Source organism: Panthera tigris, chromosome C2 (genome assembly GCF_018350195.1).
Source record: "Panthera tigris isolate Pti1 chromosome C2, P.tigris_Pti1_mat1.1, whole genome shotgun sequence".
NCBI classification, from domain to species: domain Eukaryota; kingdom Metazoa; phylum Chordata; class Mammalia; order Carnivora; family Felidae; genus Panthera; species Panthera tigris.
This window is the reverse complement of record NC_056668.1, coordinates 54,856,390-54,882,412: the sequence shown is the minus strand read 5'-3', so window position 1 is coordinate 54,882,412 and position 26,023 is coordinate 54,856,390. Positions and strand designations below refer to the sequence as shown.

The window sequence follows — 26,023 nt, the reverse complement described above, 5'->3', positions numbered from 1 at the left end:
GAACTAGTCTCATATCTTTACTCCCTTTTCTCCCCACTGGTTGTTAGGAGGAACAAGATGTGCATGTGGTGGTGGTGCCTGGCCTAACTCTAGAGAATGCTATTCAAGCTGTAGACTATGCGAATGATTCTTTCTGGAGCTGGGCAGTGTACAACCTCTTCAGAGGGACATGGCAGTGTGAGAAATTGGTAATGATGACTTATGTGGCATAGAGGGACTAGCTACAGAACTTTGTGATTTTAAGGTGTTTTTTGTTTTTGTTTTTGTTTTTGTTTTTGTTTTTGTTTTTTGTCCAATGGTTAGTTTTGCTCCTTTTCATAGTGAACTCAGCTAAATCTTGGAGAGCATTCAGCCATCCATGCAAAAAGTAAAATTTAATGTCAAGATGACATGGAAAACAGCCTTGAATGATAAAATACTCACTCTTAAAGGGCTCTCTGAATCTGCTATTGAAGAGAGACATCTAGAAATCACACCGGCACATTTTGTGGTTGTGAAGCAGTTGACTTTTAGCATCCTCTCGTGCCCCCTGTCTGTGCTCTCTCCAGCCCTCCTGAAAATCTCCCCCATTCTCCACATGCCCACAGCCTGGTCAACAATCTTGTGTGTGGGCCTTTAGTGGCCTAGATAGTCTTCCTGGCCCTAATAAGTGCCTCACAAAAATGTATTCACTGTTTGCTTTTTTTCCATTCTCTCTTGGCCATTTCTCTTGGTAGAAATGAAATTAATTAAATAAAGGAATCTCTGTTAACATGATATTCCAAGGTAACTTCAAGCCTCACCCCAATTAAAATTAATTGCTCCTTGAAAACAAATTTTGATAAGGCCCAGGGGGGAAGATGTTTTGAGCTAAAGGCCTTTCGGAGTTCCTCAAACACTCAGGCATTTAGTTTGTACATTTTTTAGAGCCACCACTTCATTGTGACTATATCTGCTCCAGATGATTAGGCCAATGCATCAGCCATATTTCTGGTTAGTGAGATAAAGCAAAAGCCCATTAAGTATCCTTTATAACTTCCAGAAGTGTATCTGGAAACAAGACCCTCCTTCTGTCTATGCAAAGGAGGAAAGGAATTATGATTATAGTTACAAACACAGGTTCGAGTAGGTAGGTGGCTTAGTCTAACAGAAATACTAGAGACTAGGGGCACTTGGGTGGCTCAGTTGGTTGAGCATCCGACTCTTGATTTCAGCTCGGGTCATAATCCCAGGGTCGTGGGATAGAGCCCCACATCAGGCTCTGTGCTGAGCAGGGAGCATGCTTAGGATTCTCTGTCTTCCTCCCTCTCTGCCCCTCCCCCAGCTCTCTCTCTTTCTCTCAAATAAAATTTAAAAAAATACTAGAGACCGTGTTTTAAGTTCAATATACTATTAATTGTGTCCTGGGCAAGTCATGGGGCTTTCCAGGTTTCTATTTTCCTATATTCAACATAGAGAAAATAATGTCAAATATAGCACCTTTGGTCATCACAACCAAAATGAAAATGATCAAAAATAACCTAATAAGTATTAGTGTAGGGGCGCCTGGGTGGCTCAGTCGGTTGAGCGTCTGACTTCAGCTCACGTCATGATCTCACAGTTCCTGAGTTCGAGCCCCACGTCGGGCTCTGTGCTGATAGCTCAGAGCCTGGAGCCTGCTTCGGGTTCTGTGTCTCCCTCTCTCTTCTGCCCCTAACCCACTCACATTCTGTCTCTGTCTCTCGCAAAAATAAATAAACATTAAAAAAATTTAATCAGTATGAGTGTAAAATGAAAAGTATATGAATTGTTACAATTCAGAATGGTCTAAAAGGTAATTCTTGGCAAAACAATTTTAGAAGGTAGGTTCTTTTTGTTTTTTGTTTTTTTGTTTTTTTATGTAAATTGAAACATCCAACTGAAACATCCCCCACACTAAAAAGTGGGTGTGTGATAGCACTGGTTAGGTGTGTGATTCCTGTAGCCTCCTACAGGGAGAGGACCATGTTATTTTTGTATCCTTACCTCCTCCCATATCATACACCTATTCTAGAGAAAGAAGAGTAAGCAGATACTTTGATTGGAAAGACATGGAAATGATGTCTGTATTTGGCTGTAAAGGAGGTGAGAGGACAAGATTTTAAGGCCCCTTGGTGTCTGGCCTGGCTACGGCCTTGCATTCACCAGCATAATGAACCACAGAAGAGGCATAGCTTCAGGGCAGGCATGGTAAATACCCTGGATTCGGTTTTGATAGGGTTGGGTTTGAGCTACTTATGGCCACCTGCACTGAAATGTCTAGTAGGAAGTTGGAATTCTAGGTCTGGAACTCAGAAAACATAGGTTCGAGTCATCACTAAAACTACAAATGAGCCTTGTAAAAAGAATGTATAGAGATTTTTTGACCTTTAGAGTTATGACAATATTTGACACCACTGATTACCCATTCCTCCTTGAAAATCTCTCCTCTTGGCTTCTAGTACACCACCTTCCCTTGTTCCTCTCCTAAATCTCTGGGTATTTCTTTGTGGGTCTCTCTTTTTCATCTGGCCTGTGACTTTAGAGTGCCCTGGGGCTCAGTCCTTGCATCTATCTTGTGGTGACCTCCTGTAGACTTTTTTTTTTTCTTTCAAGATTTTATTTAAATTCAAGTTAGTTAACATACAGTATAGTATTGAGTTCAGGGGTAGGACCCAGTGATCCATCACTTATATATGAAACCTAGTTCTCATCCCAACAAGTGCCCTTCTTAATGCCCCTCATTCATTTAACCCATTCCCCCACCCTTCTCCCCTCCAGCAACGCTCAGTTTGTTCTCTATAGTTAAGAGTCTCTTATGGTTTGCCTCCCTCTCTGTTTTTATTTTAATTTTTATTTCCCTTCCCCTACATTCATCTGTTTTGCTTCTTAAATTCCACAAGTGAGAGAAATCATATGGTATTTGTCTTTCTGATTGATTTATTTCATTTAGCATAATACACTAGTTCCATCCACACCATTGCAAATGGCAAGATTTCATTCTTTTTGATGGCTGAGTAATAGTTCATTGCGTGTGTGTGTGTGTGTGTGTGTGTGTGTGTGTTAGTGTATCAACAGTTGATGGACATTGGGGCTCTTTCTATAATTTGGCTATTGTTGATAGTGTTTCTATAAACACTGGAGTGCATGTGACCCTTCAGATCAGTATTTTTGTATCCTTTGGATAAATACCTACTAGTGTAAGGTTTGAGGAACCTCCATTCTGTTTTCCATAATGGCTGCACAATAAGCCGACAGTTATAAAGATAGTTTCTATTGGATGATTTCCACAGTTTGGAGTTCAGACTTATCTCCAGTATTTTAGACTCCTAGCTAATTGACCCTTATTTCTCTACTTGGTTTGGAAAAGGACCACCTTATATGACTGACATATAATGAAATTTACTTGTGATTTTTTTTCTATTGTACCACTAGTTTTTGAGGATTTTTCACAGTGTAAAATGACAGAATCATAGATTGCTGTGGTTTAGGCTGTGTATATAGTAAAAACTATGGGTTTTAGATGTTTGAGGGAAATTCCTATGGAAAAAAGAAAGACCTGTAGAAGAACCCACAACAAGGTTAATGGGCATGCCTCAGGGTTTTTGAGATTTCAGTGTGTACATTTCTGTTTAGCTTACACAAGTATAAAGCACTTTAAGTGAAAAAATATTTTCTGGAAATTTATAAGATGAAATTACATGGTATCTACTCTTTTATTGTCTGGCTTCTTTCACTCTGTGTAATTATTTTGAGAATCTTCCATGCTATAGCATGTATTCATAGTTCATGCATAGGCATCTCAAATTTAACGTGCCTGAGACCTGTTCCTGAACCACCCTCCCACACCTGCTGCTACCACAGTGTTTCCCAGGGCTATTGAAGGCAGCTCTACCCTTCCGTTTGACTCACCACAAACCCTTGGAATTACCTTTGATTATCTGTTTCTCCCACCTTATTCTCACTTGTTCCATCTACTTTCAAAAGCCTTCTTACCATCTTTGTTGGTACTGCCCTGATCAAATACCATCACCTCTCTCCTGGATTAGTTAACCATCTCCTGCCTGGTATTCCTGCTTCCACCCTTGCTTCCTCTGTCTTCAACCCAACAGCCATGGTAAATATAATAATAATAATAATAATAATAATAATAATAATAATAATAAATCAGATGATGTTACTCCTCTGCTCAAAAAGCTTCAATAGCTTCCTGTCTCATACCGAGCATAAATGCCCAAATCCTCACTCTGGCCTGTAAGGAGCTATCATCTGTCCTCTTGATGCCTCTCGGACCTCAAACCTACTATTTCCCACTTCCTTCATTTGCCCGTTCCTGACCCACCTTAGCCACTCAAAATGCCAGGCAAACTTCCCCCTCAGGGCCTTTGCATTTGCTCTTCTCTATCTAGAACATTCTCCCTCATTTATCTCCACGGTTCTCTCCCTCAACTCTTGCAGGTCTTTACTGAAATGTCACCTTGTAGAGGCCTTCCCTCATCACTTTCTTGAAAATTGTAACTCTGTATCACCAATACTTTTTTTGTTTTTAAGATTTTATTTTTAAGTACTCTCTACACCCAATGTGGGGCTTAGACTTACAACCCGGAGAGCAAAAGTTGCATGCTCCACCTGACTGAGCCAGCCAGGTGCCCCCATATTGCCAATACTTTTTATTCCCTTTCCCTGCTATTTTTCTCCATGGCACTTATCACCATCTTACATCCCATATGTTTTCATGCATTTTACTTATTCTTAACATTTCTGTCTCTTGTCTCCTCCTATTAGGATATAAACTTCATGAGGGCAGGATTTTTTTTTTTTCTTCTCACTGATGTATCTCTAAAACTTACAATGCCTGGCACATAGTTTGAACTCAGCAAATATTTGTTGATATAAAGTGAGGCATGAGAAAGAATATAAAGAGATTCTTGGGAAGTATTAACATTTAAAGGATCTTTGAATCATTCAAGTAAGAATTTAAGGATTATATTTCTATTAAATATACATTAAATACTATAAATACAGTACTTGCCTTCGGCATGATTTCCTTTGGGCTGGTTCAATTTCTTTTTACTTTTTAACTTTTATAAAATAGCTTCTTTGAAGCATTATCGACATAAATGTAAGTGTTGACATATGTATATATGCCTGCGACCATCACCGTAATCCAGATAATTCATGTATCCATTCAAAAGTTTTCTCATGATCTTTTATAATCCCCCCCAACCTGTTCTCACTCCTCTGTTTCTCCCTTCCCACCCAGTCCCTTGGCAAGTACTAATATGCTTTCTGTCACCATAGATTAGATTACATTTTCTTGAATTTTATAATTTGGAATCACACAGTATATACTCTTTTGCTGTCTGGCTTTCACTCAGCATAATTATTTGGAGATTCTTCCATGCCATAGCATACATAGTTCATAGTTCATTCCTTTGTTTGCTGAGTAATAATCTGTTGTATGGATATCCAACAGTTTGTTAACTCTTGATGGACAGTTGGGTTGTTTCCAAATAAAGCTGCCATGAACATTCGCAAAGTGCAATTTGTTTCTGAGATTTGGGGTTCAGGATAGCAGCTTCACTTTGCTGAGTGACAAATACGAAAATCAGATCAGCTCAAAGAAACTTCGTTGGAAGCAAATGTTAGGCATTAAGCAGTGAATGTGATTTGGCCAAGTCAGTCGCTGATGTGCTGCTGACAGCCTGCCTTGGTTTCTGCCTGCATTATGTTTCCTAAGTGAATCATGTCAGGAGTCTTAGACATATCAGAGGTGCAGTGCTGAACACAGAGGCTGATTTATGGATCCCTTGAAAGACAGACTCAGTCTCCCAATAGGAAGGACATGATATGACAGGATTACATTGCTAATGTTTCCTGGGTGCTAACCCCAGGGTCTGCCTGTTTCCCAGCCTTTGAAATTCAGGCCTCTCACACTTATAATTTTACAAAACATTTTTTTGGCCTCTGCCCTCAACCATGTATCTAGGCCAAATTTCTGTTTTCAAAGTTTTGCCAACCCACATTATCTGGGTTTTTTGTTGTTTGTTTGTTTTGTTTTTGTTTTTGTTTTCACACCAATTCAAGCTGCTGCAATTGAATCTGCTTTTGGATTTGGTCTGCCTGGTCTTCTCTTGGGAGGCATTAACACATGACTGACAAGTTAATAGAGGGCAAAATTTGATTGCAGAGGTTTGGCTGAAGAATATGGATTTTATTTTGGCTTGTTTACAAGTGCGCTATCAGCTGTAAGAATAAACTGTGAATATAGGTCAATTATTTTCTAAAGCCTTGTGTATTTCTCTGACTGTTTAACTGATGGTTTTCCCACTGCAGACATGCTCCTGGTGTCTGGAAATCCCTCTGACTTTCCCTTTTGCTCTCATGGAGTAGTTGCTATGGACAGCTGGGATGATGCTGAAGAATTGCTGGCCACAGATGTAAGGCTTGTTAGTTACCAAAGTCTGGTAATAACAATGAGAAATGAAAGCATTTCAGATCTTCCTTCTGAAGGGTCCAGGAGAAGTGACTTTCCTTCCTCTGGGGGTGGAGGGTGAAAGGAACCCCGTTAGATCTGTGGCTGTTCAAAGTCTACTAACTGTAAAAGTGCACATTGGTCAGTATGGTAACTTTGGAACATGTGGCAACATGGGTAGATGTTTCAACTCAGCGACACCCACTGTTTTTATTTGGTATATCTTTATAGTCTTTGTTCTTTTTTTTTTTTTTTTTCTATTTGGGGTTGCTACTATGTAGTTGGTTTGGGAAGATTTTTTTTTAAAATAAAAGATCATAATCACACTGTATATACTACTTGGTATACAGAGTTTGCTTTTTTGATTAATCTTATAAACATTTTCAGTGTTATTACGAACTCTTCATAAACATTTAAATGAATATTTAATATTTTATCATACATTTGTCCTGTACTGTGTTTAGCTATTCTCCTATCGTTAGACTCAAAGTTTTTTTGATTTGTTTTTAACTGTGGTAAATGTTTATAGGCAAATGTTTTTTCTGTATATTAGATTCACCTTATGCTAGATTCCCAAAAGTGAACTTACTAGGTAAGGATTATGAATTCTTTATAGTCTCTTGATACATATTCTAAATTAACTACTAGAAAGATTGTACCGATTTCTACCCTATTGGAGTGTGTGAGAACACACATCTTACCACGTGCAGTGGCTTCTTAAGATTTAGGTCTTCAGTGACATGGCTTTTTCTTTTCTGAAACACTTCCTTTTGCCAGTCTTTGAATAAAGTATGTCTGGGGGAAATGTATAGGAGCCTCCAAAATAAGCAACCCACCAGATATAGTGTTACTTTCTGCCATTACAATAGCAGACAAAACCATTTACCTTATATAGCAAGTTAATGATCAATGGCTAGAAGGGAGAAGAGAGGAGCAGGGCATCCAAGGAAAGTTCTAAAACTACTGGAAATTAAACAAGCCTTCCTAATTCTCTTTTAAAGGGATAAGCAGACTGCGGGTGACCAAGTGCCAACAGGCCCGATTTGCATTGCTTTGAACAGAGCTGTCACACCTCGGGCTGTGGCGATCTGTTTCATTCCCTTTGACAGCCTATGGAGTGTAGGGATGTGTGACACACAGCAGGGGTGAGGTGCTTACTGCAGCCATTAGGCAAATGAAGATATGGCCATCTGTTTCTCTTTTTACAGCGGGCCATGGACATCTTGGGCTTCCTTCCTGACGAGAAGTATGGATCTTACAAACTCATTGGAGCCATCCTGCACTTTGGAAACATGAAATTTAAACAGAAACCCAGAGAAGAGCAAGTGGAAGCAGATGGCACAGAAAGTAAGAATTGCTTTGAGGCCGTGGCATATATTCTGTTCAAATCCCTGAGCCCAGCCCTGCTCCCTTTTCCTTGCAGTTACCTTGCCTCTTAGATTTTGAAAACATTGAAACTGATCAGCAATCTCCCTCAATTGTTTCTCCTCAAAATTCTTCTCTTAACCATCATTCTGATGTATAATTCCAATATTTCAGAATGAGAAGCTTTCCTTAATTATTGACAATGCTAGTAAATTTGCTAAACTTGGGTACTATAGGATTAACTAGGAGAAAGCCCTTCTGTCAGCACATAGTCTGCTGAGAAAAACAGAGAAAGGAGGAAATTACCAGAAGATGTATTAAATGACATAATGGAGGTGTGAACAAAGATCTTTAGAATTCCCAAAGTAGAGTTTCCATTGGGTTGAGAGTACAATGGCTTCATTTCCCTTTGTTTTATATTCACATTAAAACATCTATATTCTTGGGGCACCTGGGTGGCTCAGTTGGTTAAGCGTCCCGTCTGACTTCAGCTCAGGTCATGATCTTGCGGTTCATGAGTTCGAGACCCACATCAGGTTCTGTGCTGATAGCTTGGAGCCTGGAGCCAGCTTCAGATTCGGATTTTCTCTCTCTGCCTCTCTCCCCCCACTCTCAAAAATAAATATTAAAAAAAAAAACTTTATAGTCTTGCCTGCTTACCAAAAAAAATTGAGGCATCCTCCTTATGAGAAGAAAGAAGCAGGGCATCTGGGTAGCTCAGTTACACGTCTAGCTCTTGATTTCAGTTCAGGTCGTGATCTCACAATCAGTGAGACTGAGCCCTGTGTGGGGCTCTGACCTGACTTCATGGAGCCTGCTTGGGATTCTCTCTCTCCCTCTCTTTCCCTCTCTCTCTCTCTGCCCTTCTCCCACTCATTCACGTTCTCTCTCTCTCAAAATAAATGAATAAGCTTTAAAAAAAAAAAAAGGGAAGGAAGCATAGTTATTATAATTATTTCATTTAATACTAAAATTCCTGGCTGCTAAAGCAAAAAAGAGAAAACCCATTCATTCAAATCTTTCAACAAGTAATTTCTTAAAATTTTTTGTTTTCAATTGTGCTAAAATATCCATAACATAAAATTTACCATTTTAACTGTTTTTAAGTATATAGTTCAGTGACGTTAAGCGTATTCACATTGTTGTACAACCATCACCACTCTTCATCTCCAGAACTTTTTTCATCATCTGAAACTGAAATTCTGTACCTATTAATAATTCCCTATTACCCCATTTTCTGAACCCCTGTCAACCATTAATCTATTTTCTGTCTCTATGAATTTGCCTACTCTAGGTATTTAGGTAAGTGAAATCATACAGTATTTGTCTTTCTATGTCTGGCTTATTTCACTTAGTATAATGTCTTCAAGATTCATGTTATAGTATATGTCAGAATTTCATTCCTTTTTAAGAAATGAATAATATTCCGTTGTATATATATTTCACATTTTGTTTATCCATTTATCCACTTACAGACACTCAAGTTGCTTCTACCTTTCACTACTATGATTAATGCTACTGCGAACATTGGTGTTTAAATATCCATTCAAGTCCCTGATTTCAATTCTTAAAAAAAAAAAAAAAATTGTAATAGCTATCCTAATGGGTATAAAGTAGTATCTTCTTGTGGTTTTGATTTGCATTTCCTGATGATTAGGCATGTTGAGTATTTTGTCATGTGTTTATTGGCCATTTGGATATCTTCTCCGGAAAAATATTAATTCAAGTACTTTGCCCATTTTTGAATTGGGTTGTTTGTTTTTTAATTGTTTAATGAATAATTTTTGAGGCCAGTCTGTGCCAGGGGCTGTTTTGGTGCTCAGGATATACCTGTGCACATGAGATCATCCCTGTCCTGACTACCTAGTGTGGGAGATAGACCATTATACATAAGCAGACAAACACACATGAAGTCATAATGAAAAAAATAAAGCAGAGTAGAAGAATAAAGCATAATCGGGATTTGAAGGTTCTTGTAGATAGTCAGAAAATCCCCTCAGGAAAGAGAACACTTGAGCACAGATGAGAATGAAGTGAAGAAATGTGACCTGATGCTTGTGTAAACATCTTATATTAACATATTAAAATGTGCTTTTATGACATCTTATTTTGTTGCTTTTTTTGTTGTTGTGTTTTTGTTTTTTGGTTTTGTTTTGTTTTTGCTTTTTACACTCTTTGAAACAGGTTTTTTGAAGAATTGTTCTCATTATGAAAGCTAGGCATACTTATTTATCATAAAATACATACAAGAAAATGATGTACATAATATCCTCCAATCTCCCCAGTGGTTCCTTCTCAGAGTCTTTGCTGGACTGTCCTCATCTTTCCCACTTCTAAATGCTATAGAGATGCTGGGCTTGATCCTTGAATCTTTTCTGATTTCTTAGGTGGTCATCTCAAATTCAACCTGTGTAGAATTAAATTCTTCATCTCACCCCACCCCTGCTCTTCATTTCTCTTCATTTCTCAGTTTTTAGTAAATGTCAACTGGATTCTCTCAGTTGCCCTAACACTTAGCATCATCGTGAACTCCTTTGTCTCTGCCTTGCTGTATCTACCTTTAAATATGTATAAAACTCATAACTACTTACACACCATGACCATGTCTACTGTTAGCATCTAGCCCGAGGCATCATTTCTTACAAGATTATTGAAATAGCTTCTTTATTGGTCTCCCTGTCTTCACTCTTGTCTCATGACTGATAGTTCTGCACAGAACAGCCAATGGTGACTCTTTCATAGTGTAAGTCCATTCATGCCCTCTCCTTGCTCTAGACTCACTAATAGCTCCCATGTTACTTAAAATAAGCCCCAAGTTCCCTTCATAGCCTCATCCTCTGTGATACCTCTAAATCTCTCTAATCCCACCTCCTACTGTGATACTGTGACTTTTTTTGATATTGTGATTTTTAATAAAAAATTACATTTTTTATTAACTTTTTATTAAACTCAAGTTTCTGGCACAGAGTTCTTAAAACTTTTGGAATTTTCTAAGTGATGAGAGCAATAAAGGTGCTTTTGTTATGTTAATGAGTCGACTTTTGGACTGTAACTAAGGATGGGAGCTGGTCACCATTGGAACTAACCAGGTGGTTAGAGAGATGGAACTTTCAGTCCCACCTCCAACAGGGGAGAGGAGAGAGGCTAAAGATTTAGTTCCATCACAATGACCAATGATTTAATTAATCATGTCCGTGTAGTGAAGCCTCCATAAAAACCCAAAAGGACAGGTTTAGAGAGCTTCTGGGTTGGTGAACATATGGAGATTTGGGAAGACAGTGTGTGTTTAGGGCATGGAAGCTTTGCACTCTTTTTCTATACCTTGCCCTATGCCATCTATTCCATCTGGCTATTCCTGAGTGATTTGTTTTTATAATGAATTATTGATATAGTAAGTAATATATTTCCTTGAATTCTGTGAACCCCTAGCAAATTAATTGAACCTGAGGAGAGGGTCATTGGAACCACGGATCTACAGCCTGAGTCGGTAGCCCAAGAGACAACCTGGATTTGTCATTGTCATCTGAAGTGGAGGAGGGGGAGAATAGTCTCATGGAACTGAACCCATGCAATCTGATGCTATCTTCAGGTAGAATTGGGTTGAATTGTAGGGCACCCAGCATAGGACACCCAGCTGGTGTCACAGAATTGCTTGGTGTGGAATCATCACCACCCCCACTACCAACCTATGTCCCCAAAATAGGGTACAGAAACTTCATCTACCATTTCCCCTTCTGTCATTCCCTTCATTCAGGCCTACTGGTCTGTTGGCTCTTCTTAGAGCATAGGAGCTCCTTGTTTCAGGACTTTTTCACGACTTCTCCTTCCATCGGGAGCTCTTTTTTCCTAGGCATCCTCATGGCTTACTCCCTCATTTTATTAAGGTGTCTTCTTCAATGGTGACTTCCCTGACCACTCCCGCTGCCTCCTGATCACTCTCTTTCTCCTTAACCTGAATATTTTTCTTCATGTCATTCACACAGCTATTTTTTATTGACCAACAGGGACTTAATTTGGTGTGTTCAGTGCTGTGTTTCTGGGTTTTAAAAAAGTGCCTGGCACATGATTATTTTTTTAAAAAATCCTACTTACTCAGGGACAATCACTGCTAATGCCAGAGGACACATCTTTCCTGTGTTTTTATAGTTGAATATGCACAGAGAACTTTTTTAAACAAAATATATATGTTCATGCTTTTCATGTTGTTTCATTCTAGAGTTTTTCACTAAATTATATGTGAACATCTTCCATATTTTCTGCAATAACTTTTTAGATGGTTATAAAGTGTCCCATGTATGGATAATTAGCTTAAATATTTCTTATTGAATAATTTATTTCCAGATTTTTACCATCATGAACAAAATTTTGGTGAACACCCTTACAAATTCAAAGATATATATAATTTTCTTAGAATAAACTTCTAAAAGTAAATTTTTCTCTCAAGCTGCCCTATGTTTTGCCATTTATATTCCTATTAGCAGCTTTGAGAGTAACTTTCTCACTGTGTTCACTAACATTAACAGTTCTTTCTCTTGCCAAATAGCCAAGTTTTGTTTTTTATTTAAATATTAATAAAGTTAATTTTTGTGTGTTCTGACGCATTTGCATCATTTCTTTTTCAGATTTTTATTTCCATCCTTAGCCCACTTTTAAATTGAGCACATTTTGGGGTGTGTGGGTGGTTCCGTCAGTTGGGCATCCACCTCTTTTTTTTTTGTTTTTAATGTTTATTTTTCTTTTTGACAGAGACGGAGACAGAGCATGAGCGGGGGAGGGGCAAAGAGAGAGGGAGATACAGAATCGGAAGCAGGCTCCAGGCTCTGAGCTGTCAGCACAGAGCCCAACGCGGGGCTCGAACTCACAGACTGTGAGATCATGACCTGAGCCGAAGTCGGACGCTCAACCGACTGAGCCACCCAGGCACCCCTACAACTCTTGATTTCAGCTCAGGTTGTGATCTCCCAATTTGTGACATGGAGCCCCATGTCAGGCTCTGCCCTGACAGCATGGAACCTGCTTGGGATGCTCTCTCTCTCTGTCTTTCTCTCTGTCTCTCTTTCTCTCTTCCCCTCCCCAGCTCATGCTCTCTCTCTCAACATAAAAAATAAACATTAAAAAAAACTGAACATTTTTGTTGGAAACAATCAACTTTCTCACTGATTTCTTAGGGCTCTTAATCTATTAAGCGTTGGTGATTTTTCCCCCCAATTAACCATAGAGGGAGGATTGAAGGAGCTGGACAGATGGACAAGAGGGTGGAAAGAGAGAAGGCACCTAAACTGAAGGGGGCATTCTTGCCTTTACGTCTTTCTTGAGTGCCAACCCCACATTCCTAACTTCCTATGGCATAATCACCTGGTATCCTAAACTGTGTGGCTAAAACTCATTGTATTCTCGTCTCCTCCCGTGAGACGAGATGTCTTTCTATTGACTTCTCTATTTGTATTCATGCTCTGCTCTTCTCTCCACTTCTCAGGTCAGAACCTCTTAGTCAAGTTTCTCAGTCTTTTTTTCCCTTTCTTATTACCAGTTTAGACCATCAGCACTTTGCATGTTGGCATCTTGCAGTGGGTTCACTTTCTTTCTACTCTTCCTGCTCTGGTCTGTCTTGCACACCTGCACAAAATTAATCATTGTGAAGCCTGACTCTATGCCATTGCTTTACTAAAAGTCCCTTTACTGTTTCTCCATTATTTAATGAATACCTTATAGTGAGTGGCATCAGATGTCTTCTGTGACCAGAAATCACCCGCTTTTCTGTTTATTGCTTACTCCCTGACTTTGTGGTCCAGTTTGACCAGGCATGCTCTGGCCTGCTGCAGTGCCTGTAAGTCATGCTGATCTGTCTCAGGTATTCTTGTTCACCTGTATTTGCCTATTATTATTAAAAAAAATTTTTTTTAATGTTTATTTATTTTTGAGAGAGAAACAGAGCACAAGTGAGTGAGAGGAAGACAGAGAGAGAAACACAAAATCCAAAGCAGGCTTCAGGCTGTCAGCACAGAGCCCAATGCAGGCCTTGAACTCATGAACGGTGAGATCATGACCTGAACCAAAGTTGGACACTTAACCAACTGAGCCACCCAGGTGCTCCTCCTGTATTTGCCTATTAAACCATTCTCATCCTTCAAGGCTCAGATCAAATACTATTTCTTTTTGAAATCTTCCTTGGTCAGACAGTCCTAAGGGATTCCTTCCTCTTTCAAACTTTCCTAATAATCAATTTCTTTGTCTTTGATAAGAAGTTGTTTTACTGACTTGTTATTTTTTTCTGTTTTATTTACTTTCATGGATTATAAACTCCTTGATGCCCAAATTTTTTTGTCTTGTTTATCTCTCTTGCTACAGCATCTAGCACTTAGGCCTTGCACATAGTAAGTGCTTAGTAAACTTTATTCAATAATAATAGTGAAATGTGAACAGCTCAGAAATCATATTAGAACCCTACTTGAAAGGCTAACAATTAAATGTCATTCTTCTAACCCCTCTTTACATCAGCCAGGATTGACAAAACTGGATTTTGTTCCTTTCTTTATATCTGGTTGTTTACATATGGGATTGAACTGGGATGAAATTGTAAAGTTGGAAAAGATTGCCTTTTGTTTTTCTCTACCCCCTTACTTGTTTTCAGGTAAAGCCAGACTTTGTTCTACCTTCTTGACTTCAAAACGTACTTACTAAACCTGGTTACCATTCTTAAGAGAATAGTTTTCCAATTTGGCTGCACATTGGACTCACCGGCGAGCTTTGAAATTTCTGAAGCTCAGCCCTCACCCAGACCAAAGAATACTAATCATGGGTATAAGTACAGGCATCATTGTCTTTTTTACAACTTACCAGGTGACCCCACTGTGCAGCCAAGTTTGAGGACCACTATAATATGGACTGTGTTCTCAAATCTTCATGTATGTCAGAAGCACCTGGGGAACATGATAAAAACAGGTCCAGACCCAACCACCTTCAGCAAGCTCAGTCCTTTGTACCTTTATGAGCTCTCCGGGGTATTTTGATTCATGCCAATGTGTGAGAACACCTGCTCTAGCTAAACATTGCCTCTCCCAGGTAAGACCAGACAGCCTAATTAAAAATCCCTGGGTTTATTCACAAGGTCCTGGGGCATGATGGTGGGAATTTCATAAAGCCTCTTTTCAGAACATATCAGTTTACATGATGAAAATGTGTTTACAGACCTTGCTTTGTTCATAATATCATTTCCTTACTGTCTGATGGATATTTATTCATAGATTTAAACTATTTTCATCTTGGTTGTGAAACTTTTAGTGCAAATGAAGTCACTTATTTTTTAGAGCAAGATGACAAGTACTGTTTTCTGTCTAAACAAAACAAAACACAACGAAAAACTGAAGAATGTGTAATATCCACCTGTAGGATAAATGCAAGGTATACCACTTCTCTGTCTGTAGACACTTGACTGTCTGTGGAGTGGGTGGCAAATAATTCTGTAATGTTGGATGCTATTTCTGTTAGAGCTTAAGGTGGGATACTGTACAGAGAATTTGAGTTTCCTTTGTTCATGGATAAAAATAGACTCAAAAGACTGTCCTTAACACTGGAAAAAGGAGGTATGAGTTTGAGACTATTATTACCTGTATTGTCCATCTGAATGCTTCCAAAGCTCAGAAAACTGAACTCCTTTTTTTTGAACAGATATTGTAGGAACTGTTCATTTTTCACATTGTCAGTTAGAATTCATTTCCACTCAGATTCATCAGGCACATTACATTTCTCTTTTTTAAAATATTTTTTAATTCTAGGTCATGTGCTCTTTAAAGTTTCTTCCAGTGCAAAAAGGCTATGATTCTGATCCATCGGATTCTCAACTTGAAATAATCATGCTTTTGTCTCCAAATATGGCACTCTTAGCAGGGATATCTCAGCATAGGATGAGCACGTCTGCTCTACTTTTGATTTCCCATTTATTTCCCCAAATAGGCTTTGCATTTTGAAAGGTTTCATAGCAACTGAGTACCTGGGCCATTATCTCTGACATAGAGTAGGTGTGTAGCCTGTAGAAATGTATGTATAATATATATTGATCTTAGTTAACAAGAAAATAAATATTTCAAGCTTTTTAATCCTTTGTGAAAGTTTCAAAAGCCCACAAAAGGAAATGGATATAGTTAATACAAGTGACATACAGTTCTCTAATTGTTCTTTGTTTTTACTTTACTCCCTATTTGTGGTTATTGCTCAGGAATTTTTTTTACTCCTTAGTGAAGTAATGAAAGACTGCATTTTCACCTCTTGTAAGACATTGTTTCATAAAGTGACTACATCAGAGATACTAGCATATCTCAGAATTCATATAAAAATGTAAGGTATAGCAGAGGGGTTAGATGAGCAAAATATTCCTTTGGCTTGACAACTAAAGAAATCTATAATTGAGGTGTGCTTATAACTTTTTGCCTGTGGCATTCTTTTGTATTGTCATTTTTTAACACATGATGTGATACATGTTTATTCTTTCTTCCCCACTTTCCTTAGAAAATGGAAGCACTGATTTAGAATAATGCCAGTTGTGTGGGTTGTAAGTATATTTGTTGGGCAGCAGAGGGCACTATGGAGCAAACAAAGACGGTAGGAAAAGAAAGGTTTTGTTTTTAATTTTTTTTAATGTTTATTTATTTTTGAGAGAGAGAGAGACAGAGCGCGAGTGGGGGGAGGGACAGAGAGAGATGGAGACACAGAATCTGAAACAGCCTCCAGGCTCGGATCTGTCAGCACAGCACATGGGGCTCAAACACATAAACAATAAGATCATGACCTGAGCCAAAGTCGGATGCTTAACCCACTGAGCCACCCAGGCCGCCCAAAAAGAAATGTTTTTGATAAATTCAAGTATCCTGGCTTATGTTGATTATTGGTGGTTGTCTTGAATTATCGAATTACATGCCCAAGTCCCTGTTTCATTGAAAGAACCTACACATGCATATGTAGATGGGCAAAATAGGCAAATAATAAAGATGAGATTTTTCCTGTGTGTCAAGTATTTTGTTTTAGAAGAGGGCCAGGATAAAGAAATAGATTTCTTTTTACAACTGAGGTGTAATTCACATACCATAAAATTCACTCATTTAAAGTATACAGCTCAGTGAGTTTTATCATACTCACAAGATTGTGTAATTATTACCACTATCTAATTCCAGAGCATTCAATTACTTCAAAGAGCCCTATTCTACACCTGAAACTAATCTTACACTGTGTGTTAACTAACTGGAATTTAAATAAAAATGTGAGGAAAAAAAACAGGAAAAGAATCCTGTACCCATTGGTACTTACTCCCTATTTCCTTCTCCCCCTAGTAACCACAGGGGCTACTTTCTGTTCTTTGGACTTGCCTGTTCTGGATGGTTCATATGATTGGAATCACACAATGCGTGGCCTTTTGTTTCTGGCTTCTTTCACTTAGCATAATGTTTTCAAGTTTGCCATATTGAAGCATACTTCAATACTTCATTCCTTTTTTATAGCAGAAAAAGTTTCCATTGTATTTATATACAGAATTTTGTTTATTCATTGGTTGATGGACATTTAGGTTTTTTCCACTTTTGACCGTTATGAATAATATTGCTAGAAAGATTTGTGTGCAATTTTTGGTGTGAACATATGTCTTCACTTCTATTAGGTATATACCCACCAGTAGAATTTCTGGTTCCTAGATTAACTCTATTGAATTTTTCAGTAGCTCTCAAACTGTTTTCCATAGTGGCTCCACCATGTTACATTCCAACCAACAATGTATGAGGGTTCCAATCTCTCTACACCTTCACCAACTCTTGTTATTATCTGTCTTTTTGATTATAGCAAGGCTAGTGGGTGTGAGGTGGCATTTCATTGTGGTTTGATTTGCACTTCCAAGAAGTAAAGTCTTCTAAACGTTTCAGATTCAAGCATTTTATTTCAAAACTATAGTCTACCTTGCTCTACAGGTCTGAACATACCTTCCTTTTGTCCTCTGGGGAGTTTGTTTGGCTATAATTGAATGAATTGAAATAGTGTTTTCTCTTCCCTCTCCCCCCCCTTCCCCTTCCTTCCTCCCACCTTCTTCTCTCCCCCTTTCCATCCAACCCTTCCTTCCTTTCTTCTGACCAGATGCTGACAAAGCTGCTTTCCTCATGGGCATTAACTCCTCTGAGTTGGTGAAGGGCTTGATCCATCCTAAAATCAAAGTTGGTAATGAATATGTTACTAGAGATCAAACCATAGAACAGGTAAGGTGACATTTCCAGAGCATTATGACTCTATGATCTTGTAATAATTGTATACATATTGTACTTGTTATTTTTCAGCTTCTGATATTGTCTGCAACAAGAGCTTCTATAAAAAAGCAAGTAAGAGCTACTGTGATGAGTATTCGGGATGTTTTCACTTGTGATGCATACCACAGTAAATGGTCTTGTGTTAAGAATCTTTCCAGATTCTTAATATACTGTTTGACAGTTTTCCTGTAGGTAACAAGTCTCTTGGTAGAAGTAGGCAAGCCCTTTACTTGTGATCAACGTCTTTCTTGTCCAGCTCGAGAAGCTTTCAAAGCCATTAATTTCCAATATGAACAAAACTGGTAAACTGGCACCCCTCACCTATTTGGAATATTGACTCTTTAGAGTAACAGACACATTAGTTGAGAAAGGGTTTTAAAATATAGGCTGAAGTTAGTACTTGAAGGAGGGGTGTTGAGAGCAGAAATGAGAGATGGAAGGTCATGTAGGTTTTGTTGTGCATCCAGGAGAATCTTTTAATGATAGAATAACAAGTACTCTCAGGACTGCTGATCCGGAGGCTTTGTCAGAATGCAGTAAGTGTTCCCAGGGCTGCCGGGTAATGAGACCATCTAAGTATGCTAGTGCATTTTAAAATAAAAATTTACATCTATAACGCCTGTTAGTCAATATGCGATACCATGCTGCAGTAACACATATGCACTGAAATCTCAGTGACAGCAAAATAAACATTTATTTCTGACACCAAGTCCAGTACAGATTGGATGGCCTTCTTCCGCATTGTAGTTAGGCCACCTGGAACACCTGGCCTCCAGAGTTGCCACGCAGGGGGGAAAGATGGTTTGTGGAGAGAGTGCACCCACCTTAACTGCTTGGGGCAGTGATCACACTTTCACTAATCGTCCCTTGGTGAAAATGAGTCAAATTATCCCCTTCGCTACAGGTATGGTAGCTTCCTGGAAAGAGAGAATGGTATGATCACACATAGTATGGATAAAGCACTCGCAGGCATTGATTCCTTCTCTTCTGGCAACAATACTCGGAGGTAAATAGAGGAATACTTAGGTTTTCCCGGTTGGAGAATCTGACGCTTAGGAAACATAAGTAACACTGCAAAGGACACACAGATCATATCCAGATGACATTTAGACGGTCTTACTTTACATACATTTTGAATCTGAAAATGAGATAGACAAATGTACAAATTTGTGATAGAAGACAGTTAATCTGATGACAATAAACTCTATCTTTGGTATATTAAAGCATCTGGTGTGACTATGTTATCTAAAACCTTTCCGCAATTTCCTTGCTTTGTTTACTCTATAAATCAATAATTCTACCTCTATCATAATACTATACTGAAACAATTACTCTCCATTTTTGTTCTCCCTCATCACTGGAGCTCCTTGAGGCCATGGACTGCGATGAATTCATTTTAGTACCCTTGGCCTCTAGCACAGTGCTCTCCAAGCAGTAGGTGCTCTATACACATTAAGATAAACTAAATATTGAGCTGAACTTGAACCACGATCAGCAGGACAAGTAGTTGAACTCTTTGTCATAGTGAAGTTAAGGGTGTTTGGCAGTTTCTTGCTTTTTAACACATTTACCACAACATGCATGCATGATGTGCTATGATTATAGAACAGGGACTCGCTCTGTATAAAACTAATGAGCCCAGAGGAGCACTGAAGTCAAACCTTCTGCTCTTTAATACCGTGTTCTCAGGAACTGAGTTACCACCAGCCTTCACTATAATAGAACCAGTGAAGCAAGCTAATGTATTATTATCCAACATTAAAAGAAAAAAAAAAAAAAACACTCCTCATCTTCCGTCCTCTCTCTGTTTCTCTTTCTCTTGCTCCTGGAGAGAGAGTAGGGAAAGCACCCTGTAAGGCTTTTCTTTTCTTAGGGATTTTACTGACTTTATAGAGACAATTGCCACTGCTAAGAATAGAGATGTATATGTTCTGTTGATGACAATTGCAAACGATGGCAAAAATTCTTGCAGTGGAACAAAATTTGGTTCCAGCTCTGATGCTAACTCTGGGACCTTGGTCAAATATCTTCACTTCTCTGAGCACCCAGAAAAGAGGCTGAATCCCTCTGTGTCTCAGGGGAGGGGTGACTGGCATCTGAAAGGGATGGTCCTTCAGATGTGAGCACGTCTGACACATGGTAGGGGTTTTGCATTCCGGCTTCCAGGTGCTGAATGCCAGTAGCACAGTCATGATGGCAGCTGAAAACTGCCCTCTCAGGTTTCAAATGCGTTCTTTCTTCAGGGGCAGATACCATCCCAAATTGAGAGCCACCACACATGATTATTCAGAACTAAGGTCCTTCAGATCTAGTATTTTATGATTCCATGAGAGTTCTAACTATACCTCTTAGAAATAAGTTGTTTTAATTTTATATTTTAATTTATTAAACATTTTTTTTAACATTTATTTTTGAGAGAGAGACAGAGAGATAGAGCACGGGGGGGGGGGGGTAGAGAGGAAAAGACACAGAATCGAAAGTAGGCTCCAGGCTCTGAGCTGTCAGCACAGAGCCCCACACAGGGCTCAAACTCACAGACTGCAAGATCATGACCTGAGCTGAAGTCGGACACTTAACCGAGTGAGCCACACAGGCACCGCAATTGTTTTAATTTTTAAGAGTTTAATAATGATTTAAAAATCACAATAATCAGTAACTACTGACTATATGCTGAGTGCTTTGTATGGATATCCCATTCAATTGAACAGCAAGCCTGCAAAATTGATCTTATTTATATTTCCCTTTTTATAGTCAAAGATGGTGAACCTTACAAAAATTAACTCTTCAAGGTAATACAGCTAGTAAATCCTGGAGTGAAGATGAGGAAGTAGTAAGAGTGGAAAGGAAACAGGAGAGTGGGAACCAACATTTATTGGATAGCAAATGCCAAATGTTGTGTTACATACATTTACATCCTCCGTCTCATTGAGTCTCTCCCAACAACTCTGGCAGATGCATATTTTAATATTAATAAGTTAATGTTAAATTAATAAATTAATAAAAATCATATTTTAATATTTAAAAAGGCAGGGATCAAAGTGGCCACAAATGTGGCTATTTGACTCCATTTCTTTTTGGTAGTTTTTGTTCTATCCTGTGATACTGCTCCTCAGTGATCAAAGTCTTCTGCGAGGTTATTTGAAAAAGAGCGAACGAATGAGTTCATGTAGTCCCTGAAGAGTGGAAGTGTAGGTCCTGCTGTGTAATTCCTCTTTATTGGATAGAAAAGGATGAAAATGATTAATTATTGAGCAGTATCTTGGCTTATTGGTTTCATTGAGCAGACGCCATATCGTCTAATTCCTCCCTTGACTACATCTTCAGGCTTTCTTCCTGTTTCTTCACTACTCTCCACCCCTGGCCAGTTTCTCTCCCACTCCCATTTCCAAACATTTAGGGAATTAAAAAGGGGTGAGCAAGTTCGTCATGTTCTTTTTAAAGTTTCAATGCGACTGCTGTAGACAGAGAGTGATTTCCTCAGTGCTCCAGAGGATAAAACCCTTCTTGGTGCTTTATCTGTGCGGGTGTGCTCTTGACGCCAATAATAAAAAACAGTGATGCCATCCGGCTTATGGATCACTGTGGAAATGACTCAAGATAACTGATCAGAGAGTGGGTGGCTCATAACTAAATCACCACCAGACACCAACAGGCTCCTGCTGCGTGCTCTCTCCTGGGCAGCTGAAGGATGGATGGGCTAGGCCTATTTTAAATGTTAAGTGCTCGGAGCCCATTCTGCTTCCAGGCTTGGAGACCGTCCGGCTGAAATTCACTCCTACCTGGGGTCTATCAGAAACCTGTTACTATTGCAGCACTTTTGCGTCATGGAAGTAGGATCTGCATTTACACACCATCAGTCGACACTGAGGTTGGAGCTCTCCCCAGTAGGTTACCTTAGAGCCTTTGCCACACACCTCCAGGGAGGGGAAATGCAGCCTGAGTCTTCCAGTAGGAGAACCTGAGTCAGATTGATGCGCTAAATCGCCATTCTCCCTACAGGGAGTCGAGAGCAACCCTGGGAACTGATAGAATAAAGAATGTGGAAGCTGAGACTAGAAAGAACCTTCAAGAACATTATTCAGGGGAAGATACTGTAGTCCAGAGAGAGTAGGTCACTTGCCAAAGGCTACAAAATTTCTTAACAGCAGCAGCAGGTAAGAGCTAGGCATTCCAGACTCCTAACCTACTCTACCAGTGTTTTCCAAACTTTATGGTGCACAGGGGTCAGTGGAGGATTGTGTTAGAGTGCCAGTTCAGATTCATAGGTCTCAGACCAGATGCAGAGTTGCTGAGAGCTGGCATCTTTAACATGCTTCCGGGTGGTGCTGATGCTGCTGCAGGTCTTAGGACCACACTTCAAATAGCAAGGCTTTCAAATGCATTACCACTCTACCCCCTGGGGAGTTGGTCCTTTGCTAATAGAAACATTTCTCTCACAGGAATGCCTGGTAAGGAGGCACTAGGCTGGCTTGCCTCTGTTTCCTCCCCCTTGCTTCCTTCTCCCTTTCTTCTCATTGTATTAAATTTCTCCTCCTGTATCATCTCAGCGGCACACTAGAACCACAGAAAGTCAATAAATAGATCCCAATTTTGCTAGAAGGTGGCAGCTGATAGAAAATGCCCAGGATTAAAATGGACACTGCTGGCAGATGTGGAGTGCTTTCAATGTACTTTCCAGGTGATCTATGCTGTTGGTGCCCTGTCCAAGTCAATATATGAAAGGATGTTTAAGTGGCTGGTGGCACGGATCAACAGGGTGCTGGATGCCAGGCTGTCAAGGCAATTCTTCATTGGCATTCTTGACATCACTGGTTTTGAAATCCTTGATGTAAGTATATCTGGTTAAAATGAAGCCAATGCGTATTTATGAGGAGGTGAGAAAATGTGAATTGAACATCAGAAAATGGAGTCAAAGCATGATGAGTTTCATTCTCTGAAAACTTGAGAGCCACTCTGGTTGGAGAAGAGCTATTTTTAATATTAATAAATAACAATAGTTATAATTAGTAGTGTTAAAAATTCAGCCTTAAAGGTAACTAGAAATAAAAGAGCCTTTTACGATTTTAAATTTCGATATCATTGTGTGTCATCTTATTGTCATAATGTTTAGTTTGCAGGTGTGTTTCAAGGAGGTAAGGATTTAATTGAGGATTTGTTACTTACTGGGTCTATTTGCCATCATCTGATTGCGGTTATGATATTCTCTGTACATTTTTCCAAGTGGACCTCAATTTTATTTTATTTTTTTATTGAGGTATATTAGACAATTAAAAAACACATGTTTAAGGCATACAACGTGGTGATGTGGCACACGTGTGCATTGTGAAATAAAGTCAAGTTAATTAACATAGCCATCACCTGGGATAGTTACCATTTGTTCAATTTTTCTTTTATCTCTTCTTCTCACCTAATCACATCTTCGAAGTATAACAGCCTGGAGCAACTCTGCATTAATTTTACCAATGAAAAATTACAACAGCTCTTTAATCAGCACATGTTTGTTCTGGAGCAAGAGGAATACAGGAAAGAAGGCATTGGCTGGGTGTCCTTCGACTTCGGTCTGGATTTACAAGCCTGCATAGATCTCGTTGAGAAGGTAATGCATGCTTTTCTCCTCGTTCATTTTCATTTAAGGAGAATGGTCCCTGTTTGCCGTATCGATCCATATCAGGACTCGGGCTCTGTCAGAGGATGGGAAGAAGGGCAGGAGAGCTCTGCGCAGTTTCTCTTAATGGGCTTTGTGTGCAGCACCCGTGGCAACCTAACTCAACTCTCGTGTCAGTTGCCCTCCTCCATCATCTCCTGCGCAGATTGTCGGGACGCATTTGCTGCTTATGCATGGCCTCCACTGTTAATGCGTGAGCAAACTTGTCGAGATTAAAAATGGTCATGCTCTTGACTGGAAAAACACAGAGCTGAAAATATGAGCACTGTAGGGCTTGGCTGATTAATATAAGGTGAATGAGTAAACCCAAAGCAGCTTAACAAAATTTGGCAAATTAGCATGCAAACAAACAACTGTCATAAATCCTCAAGGCCACTACCTTGCAGGATGTAGTTTGTTCATTTAATTGGACAAGTACCAGTTAGTTTAAGTAATTTATGACAATACTTCATGGCTTATTAGTAAATTAGCTGCAGTGTATGGTTTCTGAATTCAGTGATGTTCCCATACTCTGAAATCTTTCCATGTGCTCTGGGAAAGATTAACTGAGTTTGCCTGGGGAATTAAGTATAAAGTTTTTGGTGGCTTTGTCCGTGGCAGCATGCGTGGCAGCATGTCTTGCTATGACCGTGGATTGCAGTGAGTTCTGGAGCCAGGTCTGGGAAGGCCAAGGACTACTGCTTTCAGTGTTCTGCACAGTTTCTTTAGCTAAGCTGTTGGCATCTGATTCTCACGACCCTGTCAGGAAGGAGATAGGGTGACCGACCTCTCACTGTCTTTGTGGGCCTCAGGTTTTATTGACCAGTGTCCCATCAACCTTATTTATTAGGCTTTAGATGAAACTACATCTTCCTTGAAAATAACCATTATTCCTAACAGGAATGGATGTCACATTGATTTTGTTTATTTTATAACCAGTGAACTTCATCAGGGGAGGACAGGTTGATTAAAAAAATAATAACAATGATAATGACCCGACCTCTGAGCTGATCAAAATAATAATAATAATAATAATAATAATAATGGCCCACCCATGATGTAGTAAATGTTTGCTGGCGCTATTAAAGCTGTTTTCTGATTTCACTTCTGATGAGAAATGAAACTAAAGAACGGGACCTCCTCAGAGGGACAGATTCAGCTTTTGGCAATTGTCACCTGTAATATCTACTTACTCTGATTATGGTGAGATAACCACTTTCAGGCAGGAATGCGGGACATAGACATTATTCAGATCTGGTTAGGTCTGTGAACATTACTGATTTTTCAGTTGATATGAAGCTCATTGTCTCATTTATTCCGGTCTCAGTTATTCTAAATAACACACTAGCAACATGGATGTAATTTCCTGTTGCATTTTCTACTGATACAATAAAATGAGAAAAAAAAAACAAAAACAAAAACAAACCCTGACCAGATGATAGAAGGAAAAGATAAGTCTTTGGCTTCCTATGAATGATTTCAAAGGTATTCAGGTCAGGCAAATGAGGAATACGAAAATCTTTCTTGAAATTATTCTGTTTTGAAAAGACCCATTGAGCTGGTTCAGGCTACGTGAAGAAAATTTGTTGTAAATATTAATGTTGTACCAAACTTACTTCTTGAAATAGAATAAATCGTGAGAAGTTTTCAAAATTCAAGAGAACTGAGATAAATCAATATGTAAAAAATATCTTATAGCATGCATCTGTGTGTGCATAAAAGGAAGGGGGATTTTCAGACTTAAAAGTTTCAAATTTTTGTGTTTGCCAAAAACTTTGTCAAACTAAAAAGAATGTATTTCAACACCATCTTTAATTGTTAACTTGGTCACCAAGCATACAGTGACCTCCTTCTGTGTGTGTGTGTGTGTGTGTGTGTGTGCAGTGAATAAATATATGCAGTGAACAAATCTGTTATAGGATTAGCTCACATTTCTTTCATTACCTGAAATATTCTAGTGTGTTTAGAACTAAAACATCAATAATTTACATATTAAAGTATTAACATATATGACTACATATTATTTATGGTTTTGCATAGGTATCGGTAAACAGATTCTTTCTATTATTTTTAAGACAAATACATCCAAAAGTATACATTTAAAATCTTCTTGCCCCTAGATTGTAGTCACTTTGAGAGACTACACCCATTTTCCAATAATTCAGCCCTTTTGCAAAAAGTTCCTCATAGGATTGGGATTTGAATAAGGTTTTAGAATATTACCAGCTGTGAGAGAAAATTAGCTGCAGTACTGATCATTGTACCTGTTTGTAAGTCCAAGCT

At 38.9% G+C, this 26,023-nt stretch overlaps 1 protein-coding gene across 1 annotated transcript in view; it reads left to right on the top strand.

Moving 5' to 3' along the window:
* Positions 1-26,023, top strand: part of MYH15 (myosin heavy chain 15) — a 151,515-nt gene that overhangs the window by 19,848 nt on the left and 105,644 nt on the right. The window contains exons 11-15 of the mRNA XM_007098585.3: positions 6,313-6,416; positions 7,660-7,798; positions 17,930-18,048; positions 22,775-22,924; positions 23,522-23,692. Of these exons, the coding sequence (XP_007098647.2) occupies positions 6,313-6,416; positions 7,660-7,798; positions 17,930-18,048; positions 22,775-22,924; positions 23,522-23,692 (683 nt within the window). The remainder of the gene's footprint in view (positions 1-6,312; positions 6,417-7,659; positions 7,799-17,929; positions 18,049-22,774; positions 22,925-23,521; positions 23,693-26,023) is intronic.